This window comes from Lithobates pipiens, unplaced genomic scaffold, assembly GCF_037356315.1.
Source record: "Lithobates pipiens isolate NorthernLeopardFrog02 unplaced genomic scaffold, aLitPip1_a1.2 Scaffold_23, whole genome shotgun sequence".
NCBI classification, from domain to species: domain Eukaryota; kingdom Metazoa; phylum Chordata; class Amphibia; order Anura; family Ranidae; genus Lithobates; species Lithobates pipiens.
In genome coordinates, this window is record NW_027507785.1 from 329,008,669 (window position 1) to 329,030,435 (window position 21,767).

A 21,767-nucleotide genomic window follows, 5' to 3' on the forward strand; every position below is an offset into this window, starting at 1 on the left:
GGGCTGTAATGTAAAGGGGGCCAGAGCTACAGAATGCTGTGATGTAAAGGGGGTTCATAGCTACAGGATGCTCTGATGTAAAAGGGGTCCAGAGCTACAGGATTCTGTGATGTAAAGGGGGGGGGGCAGAGCTGCAGGATGCTGTGATGTAAGTGGGGGGGGGCAGAGCTGCAGGATGCTGTGATGTAAGTGGGGGGGGGGGCAGAGCTGCAGGATGCTGTGATGTAAGGGGGGGGGGCAGAGCTGCAGGATGCTGTGATGTAAAGGGGGGCCAGAGCTACAGGATGCTGTGTTGTAAAAGGGAGTCAGAGAGCTGCGGAGGCCTGCGATGTGAAGGGGAGCAAAGGATATCAATGGGGGGAGAGGACACCGCTGTGAAGAGGGGTTCAGAACACTGCTGTGATAGGAAACTTTGATGTAAAGGGGGGACTGTGATATAAAGGGGGAAGAACAGGATTATTATTATTATTATTCAGGATTTATATAGCGCCAACAATTTGCGCAGCGCTTTACAATATGAGGGCAGACAGTACACTTACAATACAAATCAATACAGGAGGGATCAGAGGGCCCTGCTCCTTAGAGCTTACAATCTAGAAGGGAGGGTCAAGTTGAAACAAAAGGTATAAACTGTGGGGGGGATGAGCTGATGGAGAAAATGAAAGTACAGTTAGGTGGGGGTGGGGTAGGCTTCTCTGAAGAGAAGTGTTTTCAGGGATCGTCTAAAAGCTAATAAAGTAGAAGATAAGCGGACAGATTGGGGTAGGGCATTCCCTAGGATTGGAGAGGCTTTGGAAAAGTCCTGGAGATGAGCATGGGAGGAGGTGATGAGGGAGCTAGAGAGCAGGAGGTCTTGAGAGGAACGAAGAGGACGAGTAGGTTGGTATTTAGAGACTAAGCTAGTGATGTAGCTGGGGGCAGAGTTGTGGATGGCTTTCTATGTAATTGTTAGTATTTTGAATTTAATTCTTTGGCTGAGCGGAAGCCAGTGGAGGGATTGACAGAGAGGAGGGGCTGGGAAGTGAAGGACCTGAGTCTTGACACAAACATGCAGTTCAGACCTCTGCTGGAAGAACATTTTTCATGATGGTGACCGCCTGTGACATTTAGTGTAATACCCCTGTCATATAATATCGTAATTAAAAATGTATAAAGTGAAAAGCACTCCGCTATTAGTAAGCAATCCAAAAGGTGAACACGAAAAGTCCTCAAACAGTGAAAATTTGGTGGTCGCCTTTTGGTGAACCTTTTTTAGCTCACTTCCTCTGATTTCGGAAGGGGACAGGTCGGTGTATCTCGGGAATTACACAATTAAGAAAAGACAAATAATTGTATCCATTGTCTTGTTTGGCGCTCTATCGGTCGGAGTGTCGCCGTCACAAATGGATTGGATTCCCTTCAGGTGAGCACATAATGACCCGCGTCTGATTCACAGCTTATTAACTGCTCTTCACGCTCATGAAACTTTAGGAAGTGTCTCCGCTAAGTGGCTCAATAATTCAAGGATGAGATGGACTGAAGGACACAGCCATTAAGTCATGTAGTCATATTTCCTCCAAGCCAATTAATCCTCCTTTTCTCACGCAGACATGGAGCGCCAGTAAAAGAAGAAATTGTGTGTAGGCTTTGATGTGGCTGTCGAGCTCCATTATCCCTGCTGCTTGGCTGCAGGTTAACCTATCAATAAGCTGGCCAGACGCTAGAATTTTATTTATTTATTGTTTTAAGAACGCTCATTTAATTTTTTTTAATCATTAGTGGGGCAAATTGACATTAGTTTTCGACAACAGTGATGAGAAAATTCATTGGAGCAAGATGGAAATTTTTTCCTTAAATGAACGAGAATCTAACAGTGAATCTGTTTTTTGTTTGGGAAAAGTCTATTCATTCCAAAATTGATCGCTAACCGCAAGTGCAGTTTTAATGTACTTTCAAATTACATTTGTCAAGCCATCAAATGTGCTGACAATTTTCTATCATATGGCCAGCTTTAGTCTTCGCTCTGGAAGCCTTCACCAATCAGCCATAACAACCTGACCACTGACAGGTGAAGTGAATAACATTGATTATCTCATTACAATGGCACCTGAAAGTGGGTGGGATATATGAGGCAGCAAAGTGAGCATGTTGCCCCTAAAGGTGTGAAAAGCAGAAAAAATGTACAAATGTATAGATTTGATAGATGGACAGATGTATAGATTAGACATTACAATATGGTCCCCGACAAGGACCATATTGTAATGTCCAGACTCCAAAGCTGCAGCTCTTGTGGAATGTTCCTGGTGTGCAGTGGTCAGGACCGACCAAAAATGTTCCAAAGAAGGAAAACCAGAGAAGTGGCCAAGGCTCCTTGATGGAGGTAGGGAGAGAAGGCACATTGATGAAGGTGGGGAGGGAAGGCTCATTGATGGAGGTGAAGAAGGATGTCTTATTGATGGAGGTGGGGAGGGAAGGCTCAGTGATGGATGCAGGGAGGGAAGGCTCAGTGATGGAGGTGGGGAGGGAAGGCTCATTGATGGAGGTGGGGAGCGAAGGCTCCTAGATGGAGGTGGGGAGGAAAGGCTCATTGAAGGAGGTGGGGAGGGAAGGCTCATTGAAGGAGGTGGGGAGGGAAGGCTCATTGATGGAGGTGGGGAGGGAAGGCTCATTGATGGAGGTGGGGAGGGAAGGCTCATTGATGGAGGTGGGGAGGGAAGGCTCATTGATGGAGGTGGGGAGGGAAGGCTCATTGATGGAGGTGGGGAGGGAAGACTCATTGATGGAGGTGGGGAGGGAAGACTCATTGATGGAGGTGGGGAGGGAAGACTCATTGATGGAGGTGGGGAGGGAAGGCTCATTGATGGAGGTGGGGAGGGAAGGCTCATTGATGGAGGTGGGGAATGAAGGCTCATTGATGGATGTGGACCGGCCAAGGCTCATTGATGGAGGTGGGGAGGGAAGGCTCATTGATGGAGTTGGGGATTGAAGGCTCATTGATGGAGGTTGGGAGGGAAGGCTCATTGATTGAGTTGGGGAGGGAAGGCTCATTGATTGAGTTGGGGAGGGAAGGCTCATTGATTGAGTTGGGGAGGGAAGGCTCATTGATTGAGTTGGGGAGGGAAGGCTCATTGATGGAGATGGGGAGGGAAGGCTCATTGATGGTGGTGGCGAGGGAAGGCTCATTGAAGGAGGTGGGGAGGGAAGGCTCATTGAAGGAGGTGGGGGGGAAGGCTCATTGATGGAGGTGGGGAGGGAAGACTCATTGATGGAGGTGGGGAGGGAAGGCTCATTGATGGACGTGGACCTGCCAAGGCTCATTGATGGAGGTGGGGAGGGAAGGCCCATTGGTGGAGTTGGGGAGTGAAGGCTCATTGATGGAGTTGGGGAATGAAGGCTCATTGATGGAGTTGGGGAATGAAGGCTCATTGATGGAGTTGGGGAATGAAGGCTCATTGATGGAGTTGGGGAATGGAGGCTCATTGATGGAGTTGGGGAGGGAAGGCTCCTTGATGGAGGTAGGGAGGGAAGGCTCCCTGGTGGAGGTGGGGAGGGAAGGCTCCCTGGTGGAGGTGGGGAGGGAAGGCTTCCTGGTGGAGGTGGGGAGGGAAGGCTCCCTGGTGGAGGTAGGGAGGGAAGGCTCCCTGGTGGAGGTGGGGAGGGAAGGCTCCCTGGTGGAGGTGGGGAGGGAAGGCTTCCTGGTGGAGGTGGGGAGGGAAGGCTCCCTGATGGAGGGGGGAGGCTGGCCCATGTAATTTATATGTATATCTATTATAAGAGCTATGGGAGCTCAAATTGCTGATAAAGTGAATGTTGGTCCTGATATAAAGGTATCGGAACACACAGAGTACCACAGTGTGTTGTGTATGGGGCTGTGTAGCTGCTGACTGGTCAGGGTGCCCATGCTAACCCGTGTCCACAGCCAAAAGTGCTACAATGGGTATTTGAGCATCAGAACTGGACAACAGGGCAATGGAAGAAGGTGGCCTGGTCTGATGAATCACATTATCTTTTCCTTAATGGGGATGGTCAGGTGCGTTACTTACCTGGAGAAGAGTTGGCACCAGGATGCAGTATGGTTATTCCGATCCATGGAGGCCCTACCTTGCAACTTACAGGACTTAATGGATCTGCTACTGACAGCTTGGTGCCAGATACCACAGCATACCTTCAGAGGTTTAGTGGAGTCCATGCCTCTATGGGTCAGAGTTGTTTTGGTGTAAAAAGAGGGGCCTACTCATTGTAAGGTGGATGGTTTTGTTATGGTTGATTGGTTTATACGTTGATTGTTATATAGGGGTTGATTTACGAAAACTGGTGCACTCAGAATCTGGTGCAGCTGTGCATAGTAACCAATCAGCTTCTAACTTTAGCTTGTTCAATTAAGCTTTGACAGTAAAACCTGGAAGCGGATTGGCTATCATGCACAGCTGCACCAGGCTCTGTCTGCACCAGTTTTAGTAAATCTCCCCCATAGGGTGAAAAAGACACATGACTATGGAGTTCAACTAAAAAGAAGAATAAATACATTGAATTCATGCATTGACGGAACCTAAAACCTGTAGATGGGCCAGAGGAAGGCAAAAAAAAAAATCTTTATTTATGTGTTACAGATAATTATAGAGCACTGACAGTTTCCACAGCACTTTACATACAGTACATTCACATCAGTCCCAGGCCCTACAGTCCATGCATAGTCCATTTTTTCTCTTTTACTAAAAAAACACCTTCCTAATCCCTTAAGGCAATCGAATATTCCTTGGATCAACAATCTCTATGGTGATTACCTATAATTATTAATAACCAGTTATACTTTGTGTTTTACAAATATCTTCAGAGTTGGCTAGTACTAGCTCCGGCGGAAGCCCTTTCCACATTTTTACTGCTCTTACTGTAAAGAAGCCTTTCTGTATAGTGAGGGAACCTTGTACTGTCACTGTATCTATAAGTGAAGCTTCTGTTCTTCCAGCTGCCAGTTTGCAAGTACACAACTGTCTTCCTAGTGGAATACAGACCTTATCCAGGCTGTGTCTGGGACCTCTTAGTGTATATATTTGGAATGCATTGAGGTGTTTACAGCTGCTTGGGAGTCCTGGGAGGAACAACAAGTGCCAGTTCAGCCTTACATGCAAGTCCTATCACAGCTGCTGAGTAGTGTAAACGCTGATCAGTGACGGATCTTGCACTAATAAGCACCAAGCTGCATCTTTTCCCTTCCCCCGTACACTATTGATCCGGTGCTGGAGGCAGCTCTTTGCTCCTCTCCTCTTGAAGTTCAGCACTGATTTAACTCCTCTCTGTCAGGAAGAAAAGAGCGCAGAGATCAATGGCCGTCTGGACCTTGATGGAGATGTCAATCCCGTCATTCTCACCTGGTGAAGGAGGATTGTATGACCGTAAGAAGGGACGTGCGGGAAATTCCTAAACCTTTTCATTGATGGGTCTCTAATTAGCACGGCCCAAAAAATAAAAAAGAAGCATTCAGGTATTTTGATAAATCCGTGGCGTAGGAGAGTCTGACTTTTTGCCGCAGTCTAAATCCTTTCTGGCAGGTCACCCGACTTCTGAAGATGTTGTGAGAGTCTCGGGGTCATTGGAGGTCTTCCCGAGCGATGAGAATGGCCCAGGGTTCTCTATAAAGAACCGCAGAAGAGATCTGATCTAAATAAATTATTAAGAATATATAAAGAATATAAGGGGGAATCTTATAATGGGGAGACATTGTTCATGGTGGAAGCTTTCAGTGTGCCCGAAAACTGAAGTTGCTCCTAACACTTCTGAATAAACACACTTGGATATACACTGACCGGCCACTTTATTAAGTAAAAATTGACAGTACGGGGTGTGACCACCTTCAGAACTGCCTCGATTCTTCATGGAATAGATTCAACAAGGCCTTGCAAACATTCCTCAGAGATTTTGGTCCATCACATCCCAAAGGTGTTCTATTGGACTGAGATGTGGTGAGTGTGGAGACCATTGGAGTACAGTGACCTCATTGTCCAGTGGTCACAGCTTCCACAAATGAGTCCATAATGAACCAGCATATTAGAAGATATACAGTAATGGTGTGGTCTTCCCCACGGGTTCATAAATTATGCCTAACACCACGTATCCTCCACCAGCCACTGAAGCTTAGCAGAGAGAATGTGACTCTCGCTTGAGACATCAGACTGTGCTTTTGGTCATCATAATAGTAATCCACCACAGGACTCGGCAGATCACAGAATGACTTTCCCTTCCATCTCAGTCAGTCTATAAGACATGAAAAAAAGGCAAAAAAAACTCTTCTGATAGTGTCAATCCAGAAGGTACTTTAATTTAAATTGATTAAAAACCCTTACATAGATGCTGTGTATAGAAACTTGCATACAAAACTACAATTCCCAGAATCCTCAGCATGCGCAGACCTCACGGCTTATGGCTCCGCCCAACGTGTTTTGTGATGTATGACATCTTCAGGGGCAATTATTAGAGCAGGGATTGGCAATGTGTGTAGCAACGCCTGGTCTGTCTAATTCAAGAATACAGTCAAAAAGAGAAAATAATATAATAAAAAATAAATACATTTTTTTTACTATATTACCTGGTCTGTCTTGAAAAATCGAGAGGGGTATTACTGTGCCTTGAGAACTAGGTTTTCTCTCTTTGACTGTCATCAGGGGCAATGTTTGCTTTATTATTAAACATGTTTATGAAGCATTGAACGTTCACTGCTGGCTGAGACTGGAGGAACTTTTATACCGACTGGAAGGCCCGCCAGTGTCACTCTTTGCACAGCTCTATGCACGTTATGCATGCCTGATTAGTAGGGCGTAGGTCCTTGGACTTGCTATTATAGTCTTGGGGGGGGGGGGGGGAGCTAGGTTGGTCTTTTTCATCAGGGTCTACCTTCAGGATAGTCCCACCTAGTACCTAGGTCCTCTAAACCTCGTTTCACACTGCTACAAGTTATCAGGCGACTTGCAACACATAAATAATACTTCATATTCCCATCGCACTTGTTCCTGGCATAAGCTCTCAAGGTTTGGGTGCTGAAACAACAACCAGCTGGATACTGGTTCAAGTCACAACGTAGATATTTGCCAGCACACCAAGGATCGGCACAGAGTGGCGTCCAAACGGGTAGTTCATTACATGATCACAACACAAGAAAGGTGCAACGTCATGCAGGACCCCTTCGTCAGGCATGTGATAAAAGGGGTCCTACTACCCGTTTGGACGCCACTTTGTGCCGATCCTTGGTGCGCTGGCAAATATCTACCTTGCACTACTTTTCTGTGACTTTGGTGTGACTTGAGTGCCATAGACTGCAGTGTTAAATCGTCGTAAAGGAAATCACAAACAAGTCGCCCGGGTCCCAGCAGTGAGAAACCAGCCTGAAAAAGGGGTCCTCCTGGTTTTCGGCCAAGTGGACCACAGGTACCCCAGTCCCCATAAGGATTTTTGCACCCTAGGTGTTTAGGGCCAGATTCTCTTTGGTGGAAGACCATGTGGTTTTTGTGGTTCACTCAAGTTTTTATTGTACCCGCTGTTTAGTTTCCAGGGTGCAGGAATTTTAGTTTGGGTACTAAAAGATATATGAGCACTGCGACCTTGGAATATCCAATCAGTGCTCGTATTTTGACCTTTTCTTCTCAAACAAAACATTTTATTTTATTTTCACACTACAATAAAATGAATCCACATTGCATCAGATGAGATTACCAAATGGACCATAAGCTAGTTTTTATCTTGGCTCTGCTGCCCCGTGGGACCTTCTCAACACCGGAGTTGTGGAGCTCCTCGTGTTTATTCGATGTGGATTTTGGACGACTAATCTCTGCTCAAACAAATGATGTGTCTGAGGATTACATGTCCAGGCTGCCTCCTATTGATGGCCATCGCTCACTGCCTAGATGGGACGTGCAGTGGGCCTGTGTTGTCTTCTGCAATAGACGGGCCAAATCCTTTGTTGGCTTAGAGGCGCCACTGTGGTTACAGGAGTGTTTACCACCTAGAGACTTTCCTGAGAGTTCAAACACTCAGCCACCCCCTTCTCAGGTCTATTTCCTGTAGACAAGGATAAAGACGGCTACGGTTCTCAGGAACTTGGTGAACCTGGGGGGTGGGGATGTGGGGATTGGTTTATTGACTTACTATTGCAAATTGGTATCAGTGATCTTAAAGTGACTCTATCACGAAAAGGTATGGGGGCTTCCATTGCCTGTTTCTACTTTGAAAATGGTAATGGTCTGGCTGTCTTGGCTTAAGTGCTTTAAAATTTAGAAATGAGGGGTTCTGACACTCATCAAGAGCGTGGTGGTTCTGTGACTCGAAAGTATTGAAGCTGGACACAGCCGGGCAACTACCATGCTACATAATCGGGCTCACTATGGCCACCACTAGGGTTGCCACCTGTCCAGGATTCATCCGGACAGTCAGGGTTTTGAATCACGTGTGTCCAGGTTTCAGGCAGACTGAAACCCGGACACATTATTCAAACTGGGCAGTGGCTCCTCAAGTAACCGAGATAGTCAAACAAATCTGTTGCCGCACGGGAGCTGCAGGCGGCTGTCTTGGGGCAAGTTCGGCATCACTGGGGGGCAGGGTGATGTCAGAAAGAGCAACTTGGCCACACCCACTGTTCACTGCGGCACGCTGCGCACACCACATTACTACTCTCCTTGGAGCACCCAAAGGTGTCCCGGGCCTCTAAAGTGTTTGGGGTTGGCTTGAAGAAATGGTGGCAATGGTGGCAACCCTAGCTACCACCATACCGCTCTTATGCAAGCCACTTACATAAGTCACTCTATAAGTCCCTTTATAGAGAAGCTAAGCATGTCTTTCCTTATCCACTTGACCTCCGGAAGATTTACCAGCCCCCCATGGCCAGTCCATTTTTTGCGATTTGGCACTGCGATACCTGACAATTGCGCGGGCATGCAATGCTGTACATAAATTATATTTATGTAATTTTTTTTCCCCAAATAGAGCTTTCAATTGCTGTTATTTGATCACCACTTTTTTATTTTTTTGCACTATAAACATAAAAATGACCGACAATTTTGAAAAAAATAAAAAGACACAGCATTTTTTACTTTCTGTTATAAAACATATCCAATAAAAAAAAATCTTTATGAACTCAGGCCAATATGTATTCTGCTACATATTTTTTGTAAAAAAAAAGAAAATTCAAATAAGCGAATGTTGATTGGTTTGCGCAAAAGTTATAGTGTCTACAAAATATGGCATATACAGTATACTGGAATTTTTTTTTTTTTTTTTTTTTATACTAGTAAAGGTGGCAATCAGCAACTTATAGCGGGGCTGCGATATTGCGGTGGACATTCTGACACAAACTGACACCTTTTTGGCGACCAGTGACACTAATACAGCGATCATTGCTAAAAATATACACTGTCACTGTACTAATGACACTGGCTGGGAAGGGGTTAACATCAGGGGCGAACAAAGGGTTAAATCTGGCTAGGCACACATTTAACCCTTTGATCGCCCCCTGATGTTAACCCCTTCCCAGCCAGTTTTTCTGTACCATATGTGCTGCTTTCACTAAGGGAAGCGCTCTACAGAGCAGAGAAAGGAAACCCATCCCATCCCCTCTGTCAGAAGGAAGCTCTGCCTTGTTTACAGAAATGTAATTTCCTGCCTGTGTGATTGGCTGACTGATTTTGCCAGAAGTCTACACTAAGATACAAGTCAGATTTTGGGCATCCCCTGCAACATAAATCTAATTCTTGGTGAGATACTCCCAAAGGGAAATCACATCTGCCACTTTCCTCATTAGACTGATAGTTAGAAATTCTCTCCCATTCACATTCACTCTGCGCACGGACACAAACAAAGCGCTATTTCTTCAGAATAACAAAAGGTAGGAATCTGCTTCGAAATCCCTGCATTGTACACAGATCACCCAGAAGGGAGGGTTGTTTCCTCGATAAAAGTGGAGTTACTCTTTAACATCGCTGGAACTTCAATATTTACAGACTTGGAAATACAAAAGAAACTAAAAATGGCGGAATAAGAGAGAATTCGCAGCAAAAGAATATGAGAGATTTAAACTCGGAGAGGTTTATAGTTTACAGGATGACAGCAGAAAGAATTATATCCGTCTTGAAGAAGGGACAGATGCTTACTGGGAGGAGGGGTATTTATACTTTGGGGGGGGGTAAGCACGGAGATTAGCGCTCAGTGTTCTTGTGGGGGATTTTCGCTAACACATAGGGGGTTGATTTACTAAAGGCAAATAGACTGTGCATTTTGTAAAGTGCAGTTGCTCCAGAGCTAAAGTAAATGAGCAGAAGATCTGCTGACTTCCATCATCCAATCATGTGCAAGCAAAAATTGTGCTTTTTTTTTTTTTTGCATGCGATTGGGTACTCTTTGCAAATTGAAGCTTTAACCTCATTTACCAAGCTCTGGTGCAACTACACTTTGCAAAACCTAATTGCCTCTAGTATATCCAGTAGTGTTATTTAGGTTTTGTGCTGCCTTCTTGGCCTGACTAAACTCGTGCACCCCCTAATTTAAATATGACCCACCCCTTCCTGTCAAGGCCACACCCCTTGCTGTTTAAGAAATTTTAGAGTGGGGACATTAGTTCTGAGGGCGGAGGGGGGGGGGGCATAGATTTCCTCTCACTTCCTGTTTGGCTATGGGACAGGAAGTGAAGGGGAATCTCTGCAATGGGACAGGGATGGTAAAAAATAAACAGTGCAAGCGGGGACTCTTTCCGTGCTGCCCCCCCTGCAAAGTGCTGCCCTAGGCCTGGGCCTTGTCGGCCTAGGCCAGGATACAGCGTTGAGTATATCAACCCTATAATGCTCATGCACAGCGGCGGCAAACAAACCTGGCCCTATCACTCACAGTACCCACCCCCCCACGCGGGACGGACTGGAAGGCGGTGATAAGTGGACTCACCATAGGAGGCCGATGACGAGGAGGTGCTGGATCCAGGGTAGGGCTCCTGGAGGCTGAAAGAGGCTGTTGCTGCCCCACTGCCCCTCCACCTGCTGCTCCTCGCTTCAGCTTGCCGAAGGGAAGAGCCCGGGCCATTGCTGCTTCTCATCCCAGCCAAACAGGAGGTGGGTGCTGAGACCGATTGCCGGGGAGTCCTAAGACTCCTTGGCCAATCAAGTCTCAGGACCCGCTTCCTGATTGGCTGGTAGGAGAAGCAGGAAGACATTAGCGTATATTTGGTAATGTCACACAACTGGGTGCGCCCAGAGCCCATCGGTTTTGATGCCAATTAGAGGCTCGGGCTCTAATCATGTGCTTAAAAAAAAAAAAAAACTTTGAAATCCATGCCTCCGGCACACTGCATGTAGATTAGGGACCGGGCACATGGATTAAGGGGCCACTGCTAAATCTTGGGGGGTGGGCAGTTTGGCATGTTTGCCCTGGGCACTAGATGACCTTGTCCCGGTGTTCTGGCAGATAGTGTCCTGCCATCATATAGTGTCCGCCCCGTACTGCGCATGCGCAGTACGGAGCAGACGAAGTCTTTCGGAAAATCCCTGAAGATGAACGGCGCCTGCGCCGTGAGTGGAGGTGGTAGCCCCACCATGCAAGCGGACATAGGGTTGTGAAAATTAGAGGGCCCCTCGCGGGCTCGGTGCTCTCGGCTCTTTTATATTCCAACTCTATGTCCACTTGGATGGTGGGGATAGAACCTGGACTCACGAGGCAGGCGCCGTTCATCCTCGGCTATTTTCGCAATCTGTGTGTGCTGTGTACTGCGCATGCGCAGTACACAGCGGACACTATCCGATGGGGGACAGTATATGATAAAGAAAAAGAAGAGAACTGCGCAATCCCTAATACTTCTATTAGGATGTAAACCACTCTACCTTAAAGAAGTGTATCTTGTGATCTATTATTCTAACACACCAAACTAATGACTAAATAAACCATAAGGCATTACTTATAACTAAATACAGTAAACATATATATTGCCCCTCATAGGTTATGAACCAAAAGGAAAAAATGTACAATTCTAAGTCAGCGATTCAAAAACAAGAAACATATAAAGTAGAATCAAACAGTACTGAAAATGTATGTGATAACATAAAGTCCATTAAAAGTCCAACTGGAGAAACACCCTGTGTAGAAGGGATCTATTCAATCGTAAAACTTTTCAATCAACGTGAAGTAAAACCAGGTGCACCTCCACCAGACAAGTAATAATAGCCCCTTACCAGACGTCCCGGTAGGGAGCGCTTAATCGCAAAATGGGTCTGAAGATGGATCAAACTTGAGCCCTCCAAATGGAACACTTTTACGTAGGGCAGGTTAGGAGATACGCCAGTCATAAACCATCCAGCAGGGGAAAACGCTGTTTGAAGCGGGACTCAGATGTGTAGCATTGTAGGATCAAGGAAGGTTCACCATAGGGAGGAAAAGATGCTCCAAATAGTGTAAAATCATTTATTAAAACAAAAATATAAAACAAGAGATGCACTTACAAACATGAAAGAACATCGGGCATATCATCAAACTGGGCAAGCGTCGGCCGATCGCGAACACCAATCGATATCCCTTCTGGTACCAGTTCACATGAGGCACATGAGGCAAGTCAGACAGTATATGATAGGACACCGGCACTGATGGTAACTATCACTCGATCCGACTCTACTGAACCAGGACAATTCTACGGGATGGATTCTGATTGATCGCCAGGTCGTGCCGTTCCCGTTTCCTGGCGTTTTCCCGCTCGAATCCGTCGTCCTCCAGTTTATTAGAGTGTTGATTTAAGGAGTGAGCGCTTAGCTCTCTCTTTCGGAGTTCCGGGTGTCTTCGATCTGCCGCGTTGCGTTGCGCTCATCAAGCTGTGTTTGTGCGGGGATTAATCAATAGGACGGGTCAGCGGTGCATTAATTACTCCATGAGCTGTCTTCTCTTCTCTGGGAAAAAAAAAAAGAAGAAAACTACCTGCTTAAGATTAATTACCTCCTCGCAGACGATCGCTGGCTTTGCCCTGGAGCCCGCGGACTGCGGCTCGTCCGTATGTCAGCGGAGTGTGGAAGGAGAGCTGCGAGGGCCTTGTTGCCGGGCTAATCACTCCGTAACAGATTTGTTGGTGCACCGGCTGTGCTGAGAGCTCAATTTCAGCCATTTAGATGAAGTGAGCTTATTTATCGTCTATAAATACAGAGACGAGAGATTGACCGCACTGTGCCTTCACCACCAGTGATGTGGTTGCTGGAGAAACCAGCTGGAAGTGGACAGCTTAAAGCAGTGGGGGGGGGGGGGGGGGCTACATTACTAAAGACTGGGGGTCTCTGGCTGTAGTCCCTGACATCACATATAATAATCTGTAAATGTAATGCTACAAAAGACTGTCATATGTTACAAGAGATAGTTAGAGACTGGGGGCATGCTACAAGTATAAGATGGTCAGATACTGTGCTTATACTACAGGTGATGGTCAGAGACGGGGGGTCATGCTACAAAAGCTGATCGGAGACTGTGCACATACTATGGGAAGATGGTCAGAGACTGCACACATAGTACAGGAGATGGTTAGAGACTGCAGACATAGTACAGGAGATGGTCAGAGACTGCAGACATAGTACAGGCGATGGTCAGAGACTGCAAGCATGATACAGGAGATGGTCAGAGACTGCACACTTAGTACAGGAGATGGTTAGAGACTCCAGACATAATACAGGAGATGATCAGAGACTGCAGCCATAGCACAGGACATGGTTAGAGACTGCAGACATAGTATAGGAGATGGTCAGAGACTGCAAACATAGTACAGGAGATGATCAGAGACTGCAGACATAGTACAGGAGATGGTCAGAGACTGCAGACATACTACAGGAGATGGTCAGAGACTGCAGACATAGTACAGGAGATGGTCAGAGACTGCAGACAAAGTACAGGAGATGGTTAGAGACTGCAGACATAGTACAGGAGATGGTCAGAGACTGCAGACATAGTACAGGCGATGGTCAGAGACTGCAGACATAGTACAGGAGATGGTCAGAGACTGCAGACATAGTACAGGAGATGGTTAGAGACTGCAGACATAGTACAGGAGATGATCAGAGACTGCAGACATAGTACAGGAGATGGTCAGAGACTGCAGACATAATACAGGAGATGATCAGAGACTGCAGACATAGTACAGGAGATGGTCAGAGACTGCAGACATAGTACAGGAGATGGTCAGAGACTGCAGACATAGTACAGGAGATGATCAGAGACTGCAGACATAGTACAGGAGATGATCAGAGACTGCAGACATAGTACAGGAGATGATCAGAGACTGCAGACATAGTAGAGGAGATGGTCAGAGACTGCAGACATAGTACAGGAGATGGTCAGAGACTGCAGACATAGTACATGAGATGGTTAGAGACTGCAGACATAGTACAGGAGATGGTCAGAGACTGCAGACATAGTACATGAGATGGTCAGAGACTGCAGACATAGTACAGGAGATGATCAGAGACTGCAGACATAGTACAGGCGATGGTCAGAGACTGCAGACATAGTACATGAGATGGTTAGAGACTGCAGACATAGTACAGGAGATGGTCAGAGACTGCAGACATAGTACAGGAGATGATCAGAGACTGCAGACATAGTACAGGAGATGGTCAGAGACTGCAGACATAATACAGGAGATGGTCAGAGTCGGCAGACATAGTACAGATGTACATAGTTTAGAGCGTGGCCTGTAGAAAACAGGAAGTGAAGGGAAATCTCTCCCAACGGGACACAAATAGAAAATAAAAAAAGAAAACACGGGCGTTAACCATTTTCCACTCTGCTGGCAGGGGACAGGCCTTTTTACTCAGGCTGTGGCTGCTTTATAAAGAAAATAAATGGTGAGGCTTTGCACGTGGATTGGGCTTTAAGACAAAGTTTGAGTCTTCCCATGCCCACCAATCACTGCGGCACGCTTTAATGCAGTCCCCCCTCCCCCAGGAAACTGTCATAAAAAAGCCGGCTAGCTCCAGGAGCCCCTAACCCCCTCCCAACCACCCCCCCCCCCCACCCCCCGGCGAGCTCTGATGAACCCTGGAAGAATTCTTCAATCTAAATTACTTTTTTCCTTTTTTTTTTTCACCTTAAGAGAATGGAGGGGGCTTTTGTTTATTCCTCCCAGCAGGGGGCGACAGCTTACTAGTTGCAGTCCGCCCACTCCTCTCCGCTACTTTCAGCGTTAATTGGGAGGAAAGAAATCTTGCCTTTTGATTTTTATTTATTTACCCGTCACCCAGGCCGAGGCTTTCTCCTTCCTGAATAGAAGTTGAACGTTACGGCTGTGTCGCAGCAGCTGAGCGTGTATTTATAGCTGCTCCCTTGCCAGGCGTTTGTTTTTTTGTGCGGCAGGGCAATGGCTTTGCATATCAGAGCTCAGCTGTGCCTTTCAACTCTTTGTGCCATCGAGTGTATTCAAATTAGGAGCGACAATGCCTTGTAATGAACTCAACGCCCGGTGCCTCTCATCCGCCACCGAGCCACTTGTTCCAGGCCCTCCCCTCCCGGGGCGAGCGCCCTCGCCGGAATCGGGTCTGGAGTCAGGACTCAGGCAATAAATTTCGAGCTTAAATCAGGAGAGAGAATTTTGTTTTTTGTTTTTCCACTTTACCAGTCTCCTGTAAAAACTGAAAGATGAGGTTAACGTGAACAGGTTTTCATGCTGTCACTCACTGCTACCAGGCTCCCGTACGGTGCGTTTTTGCTGCATGATAGTGGGCAGCAGCTTGGCCTGAATAGGGAAAGGGATTGTCGGCACTCAGGATGACATCCAAAAAAAAATAGAATTCCTTTATTGAAAATACCTGAATAAAATAAACCTGTAAAAAAAAAAAAAAAAAACAGGCTACGCGTTTCAGACATTCGTCATGGCTAGGGACTAACACCCGAAACGCGTAGCCTGTTTTTCCCAGCGTTGTACATGTCTTTTCAATAAAGGAATACTATTTTTTTTGTATATTATCTTGAGTGCCGCCCATCCCTTTCCTTATTCTGGTACGTTGGAGATGTCGGTGGCCTGGAAGTCTGATCACCGGGGGGAGCTGTTATGTGGCGAGGTTGCAGCGTCTTCCTGTGTATAATTGCTATATTGGTATCTTTTGGGGCGAAACGCATCTACATAGGGAAAGTTTTGGGCACTTTAAAGAGACCCTGTCACCAAAAATGTCTAACAGATTACATTCTTTTAACTAAAATATTTAGAAAAATATAGATTTTTGCTTATTACTACCACTTCATCCCCCGGAAGATTTGGCTGCTCAATGACCGGGCCATTTTTTGCGATTCGGCACTGCATCGTTTTAACTGACAATTGGGCAGTCGTGCGGCGCTGTACCCAAACAAAATTGACGCCCTTTTTTTCCCAAAAATAGAGCTTTCTTTTGGTGCTATTTGATCACCTCTGTGTTTTTTATTTTTTGCGCTATAAACAAAAAAAGAGCGTCGACTTTGAAAAAAACGCAATATTTTTTACTTTTTGCTGTAATAAATAGCCCCATTTTTAATTTTTTTTAAAAGCAAACTTTTTCCTCATTTTAGGCCGATACGTATTCTTCTACATATTTTTGGTAATAAAAATCGCAATAAGTGTATATTGATTGGTTTGCGCAAAAGTTATAGCGTCTACAAAATAGGGGATATATTTATGGCATTTTTATTTACTAGTAATGGCGGCGATCTGTGTTTTTTTATCGAGACTGCGGCATTGTTGCAGACACATCGGACACTTTTGACAAATTTTTTTTGGGTCGATTGACATTTTTACAGCGATCAGTGCTATAAAAATGCACTAATTACTGTATAAATGTCACTGTCAGGAAAGGGGTTAACACTAGGGGGCGATCAAGGGGTTAAATGTGTTCCCTATGTGTGTGTTCTAACTGTGGGGGAGGGGACTGACTATAGGAGGTGGTTCCCAGCTTGTAGAAACTCACAATCTCTCTCTCCTCTCATTTACAGAACTGGGATGTGTGTGTTTACACGCACATGTCCCTGTTCTACCTCTCGTGCCCGCGATCGCTCATGGCTGGCAGTCAACGCAACCGCCAGTCACAAGCACCGGCATCCCCGCTGTGCAGCATGCCTGCTATCCTGCTTAAAGGGACCGACGTATAGCTATGACGGTTCGTGGGATCGCACCGACCTGCCGCAGTATGACGGAGGCTGGTCGGCAATTGGTTAACGTTTAATCCGCTTATATTTTGCCCTCCCTGGTTCTGACTTGCTGCAGCTTCCAATTGTGAGAAGCTCACAGTGTGCAGTGAAATCAGAGGAAGCCGTTTCAATCCAGGAGAGGAGCCGCTACAACTGTGCAAACCTGGAGGGAGGGGCGGAGTTAGACTTTACATTTGGCGCTGTGAGTAGGATGAGGGAAGGAGGGGGTACAAGACTGAAGGGAGGGGCGGAGTTAGACTTTCCAAGTGGTGCTGTGAGCAAGATGAGGGGAGGAGTCGGTACAACTGTGCAAGACTGAAGGGAGGGGCGGAGTTAGACTTTCCAAGTGGTGCTGTGAGCAAGATGAGGGGAGGAGTCGGTACAACTGTGCAAGACTGAAGGGAGGGGCGGAGCGGAGGTCAGATGCAGTAGACTGATTACATCATCTCAGCAAAGCCACCAGACGTGGACACCATGGCTTCTAAGGAGTAGGGTTTGGGACCCAACGAGAGAGAATAATAACCTTACAGATTATGTAAAATGGGATTGCTATTAAAGGGTCGGTTTAAAAAAACAACAAAAAAAACATGTCATACTTGCCTGCTCTGTGCAATGGTTTTGCCCCGATCCTCTTCTCAATTCCCCCGGTGGCGCTCCTGGCTCCTTCCCCTTCATCGGTGCCTCCAATAGCAAACCACTTACTATTGAGGCACTTGTACGCGATCGCTCCTGAGCCCTGTTCTCTGCGCCTATAAGACACACAGAGCCGTGGCGTGACCCCCGCTCTTTCCTCGTTGGCTCACTGGCTGTGATTGACAGCAGTGGGAGCCAAATGGCTGTCTCAGCCAATGAGGAGAGGGAGTCCCGGTGTCCTATCAAATATGGTCCCACATCGGATAGTGTCCTCTGTGCACTGCGCATGTGCAGTACACAGCACACACAGATTCCGAAAATAGCCGAGGATGAACGGCGCCTGCACCGTGAGTCCAGGTTCTATCCTCACCATCCAAGTGGACATAGAGTTAAAAAACTCTAAGAATAAAAAGAGCCGAGCGCAGCAAGGCCGAGCCCGAAGCTCGCCCGCGAGGGGCCCTCTAATTTTCACAACCATATGTATGCTTGGATGGGGGGGCTAACACCTCCACTCACGGCGCAGGCGCCGTTCATCTTCCCATGCGCAGTACGGGGCGGACACTATATGATGGCATGACACTATCTGCCAGAACACCGGCTCTTGGGCACACTGCTGGATTGAGAGGGAGCTCAGGTGAGTATTGGGGGGCTGTGGGGGTGCTGCATAGAGGTAAAAAAAAAAATCTTCAGCCTTTACAACCACTTAAAGGTTATTTTTTTATTCCTTTAGCCCTCGCTTACCATAACATGTACAGTTATACCGTCTTTTGAGTCCCAAAACCCTACTCTATGGTAGCCATGGTTTCCATACACTGCACTGATGAGGGCCAGAAAGCCAGAGACCGCTCTATAATATCAGGCTATGTATACATCAGCGCGTCTGGATGTGCATCTGGCCAATGGGGTGAAAAGGCATAATATGTATAGCCCCGCCCATTGCCCTGAAATGAGGAATTATGCTCTATTTTTGGGGCATGTGACCGGATTTATTTATAAATCATACATAAAAAAAGTAGAAATTCTCTATAAGATTCGTCACACTGAGCTGTTGGCGCCCCCTCCCCCCTCCTTCGGAGTTCCCGGAAATTGTAATAAAGCTGATTTTGCGGCTCGGTGGGGTTATGGGTTCTTCTGCTCCGCATAATCCTTTAATTCTTCTTCTTCTGCACCTCAGCAGATATGTTAATATGCTCCTCGTCCTGTTTACACGTTTCGCACGCTGACCTCTCCTTTCGGTGCGTTTTGCCTTTAAAAAATTTCCCTCATTACAACCAGAGAAGGTAAATTATTCCATCCTGCGGGTGTTTAACATAAAAACCGCGTTCTCCCCATACGTCTTCCAAGAATAAGGTCACCTCTGCCGTGCGGATCCGGCAGAAAGAAAGACGATATTTTCTCCCGGGCCGCCTGCAGAACCTGTGGCCGATTTTATTCACGTGTTGCCGACTACGTCTTGAAGAGTCATTTTGTCCTGGGTGGTGAGCGGTGAAAGGTTCGGACTTTGTGTAGAAGGCAGTGCTAGTGCAGCTCCCCGATCTGGAGGCCAAAATCCCTCCCCCCCCTGGGGGTGGACTGATCATTGGGCCACTCGGGCACTGCCCGAGGGCCCCGAGCCATAAGGGGGCCCCATCAGGGTTGCCAGCCTCAATAAAACCAGGGACAGTATGTCAAAATCTGTGTTTTTTTTACATCTGTCTCTGAAATGTCCCTTACCGACATGCTTTTGGTCTAAAAATCCTGAGATTATAGCTGCCCCACCTCTCCAGTACCTTCTCAGCCAATAGAACCATGTCTGTGTATAGTGTGTACATGTATGTGTATACTGTGTGATTGTATACTGTGTGGCCCCATAATCTCGGATTGCCTGGGGGCCCCATAATCTCCTATTGCCCGGGGGCCCCATGAGTTGTCAGTCCACCCCAACCCCCCCGCCCAGGCGAGCGAGGCCGGTCAGCGATACCAAAGCCTCAACGGCAGCCATGGAAATAGGATCATATTGTGTCCTCAGTGTGATGTCATGTCAGGGATACAGGGCTGTCTTAGCTGATGTCCTGCTAGCTGTCTGGCTGTCATGCTGATCCTTTGGCTTTAACACTTTTGGGTTGATTTACTAAAACTGGAGAGTGCAGAAGCTGTTCATGGTAGCCAATCAGCTTCCTTCTTTCCTTTTTTTTTTTTGTCATAGCTCAACCGCTTCGGACCCATGCTATAGCCGAAAGACAGCTACATTGTGGCGTCCATGGAGATCCCTCCCAGAACCAGCGCACTCTGTGATACCAGTGAAGGGCCAATCACAGTGGCTTTTTACCATGTGATCAGCTCTGTCCAATCACAGCTGATTACATGTAAACAAACTTGCTGGTTATCGGCATTCCTTTCCTCACGCGCTGTCACAGCATGAGGAGAGGAGAGCTGGCAACTGGCAATTGTGACAGAGGACATTTCCTCAGATCATCATAAACTGATCTCAGTCCAGGAAGTAGATGGTGACCCTGGATGATACCTAAACAAAGATGGTGCTAAACAAAGATGGTGCTGTCCTCCTGAATAGTAAAGCAGATGAAGGCATTGTCAGGGGGAGTACTGTGATCTCTGTGAGGTAATAGATACCTGGAAGTGTTACACTGACACATCACTTATAAGGAATACACGTAACCTAAATCTTTTTGATGACCGGGTCACTTTGAATGCCAAAAAACATGTCTTGTCCCGTTTAGTAGATATAGTAATATGTGAATTGCAAGTGAATGTCTGGAGGAATGAGGTTGTATAACGGAGTCCTGCTTTGTGTTTTGCAGAGGAGCAGCTGCCGCACGGCTTTCCCGTCATCGACATGGGACCCCAGCTGAAGGTGGTGGAGAGGACCCGGACGGCCACCATGCTGTGTGCAGCCAGTGGGAACCCCGACCCCGAAATCACCTGGTACAAAGATTTCCTTCCCGTGGACACCGCCAACAGCAACGGCAGGATTAAGCAGCTGCGCTCAGGTATGGCATGTGTGTGTGTGTGCGAGTCCCCTGTGGAGGGCGCTGGTGAGACGCAGACCAGAGACATAAAAGACATTCAGATGACAGATATGAATTCCCCGTGATCGGGTCACTGATGAGAGTTCTATGTCTCTTTACATGACGCCCAATGCTCTGGTATGATCAGCGCTCCTCCCCAAAAGAGGAGAAATCTGCAACTAGTATCTGATCCTACTATAGGGCTCCCTAGTCTCACACCTCCTGCTGCACTTTATGTAATGTACCTCGGTGTGCCCTGCCCCGTGTCCTGCCCCATGCCAGCCCTGGTTCCCCTCAACTGGGGCTCTGCTACCTTAATCGCACGCTCGGTGCCTGTGCCGTGGCGATCGGACAATAGAACTCTCAATGCGAAACCCGAGACAGCCGCCGCACCTCCACGTCCTGTAAGTGATCTCATTCTTCAGCCTGACGGCTTTTACTTTGCATCCGAGCGTTGTTGTTATTTTTAATCTCGTGAAAGGTCAGCGTGTCGCTTCTGTCTGTCTTTGACAAACTTTATTACAATACGTTGGCGTAATTATTGAGCCGATGCAGACACCTTGATACAGGCCCAGCTCAAAAAGGAAAAAAGGCGGGGGAGGGGTTAATCGGATTTATAAAATTCAGCGCTTGCGGAAGAACGGCGTTGACCTTTTCGCTCTCCCCTCCCGTGAACGGGTCGTAATCTTGCTATGTTTGCGCGAAAAGAAAATATCATCCTTGTTAATTATTTTTAACAGTGGCTGTGAGACGGGGCCAATGTCTGCCCAGGAAAGGGCACCATTATCATTATAATCTCTTCTATCAACATAATAATTAATGCTGTGAATGACATGCCGACAGCGATGTCATCCCGATGCCAAATGCGTCCATAATCCAGACTTGGATGTGCTGCAGATGCTGGAGGGTTTCTTTAGGGCTTTGGACCAAACATTAGACCAACAAAAATGTGTATGAGGGCTTGAAGATAACCCGTCACCGCTGGATGTATGTGAATATTCAGCCTTG

General features: G+C 46.9%; 1 protein-coding gene across 13 annotated transcripts in view; it reads left to right on the forward strand.

Annotated features, from left to right (window-relative positions):
* PTPRF (protein tyrosine phosphatase receptor type F) overlaps positions 1–21,767 on the forward strand; it is a 1,477,204-nt gene that overhangs the window by 1,343,913 nt on the left and 111,524 nt on the right. For all 13 annotated transcript variants that reach the window (XM_077450677.1, XM_077450676.1, XM_077450680.1 and 10 more), the window contains one exon: positions 20,553–20,741. In XM_077450677.1, the coding sequence (XP_077306803.1) occupies positions 20,553–20,741 (189 nt within the window). The remainder of the gene's footprint in view (positions 1–20,552; positions 20,742–21,767) is intronic.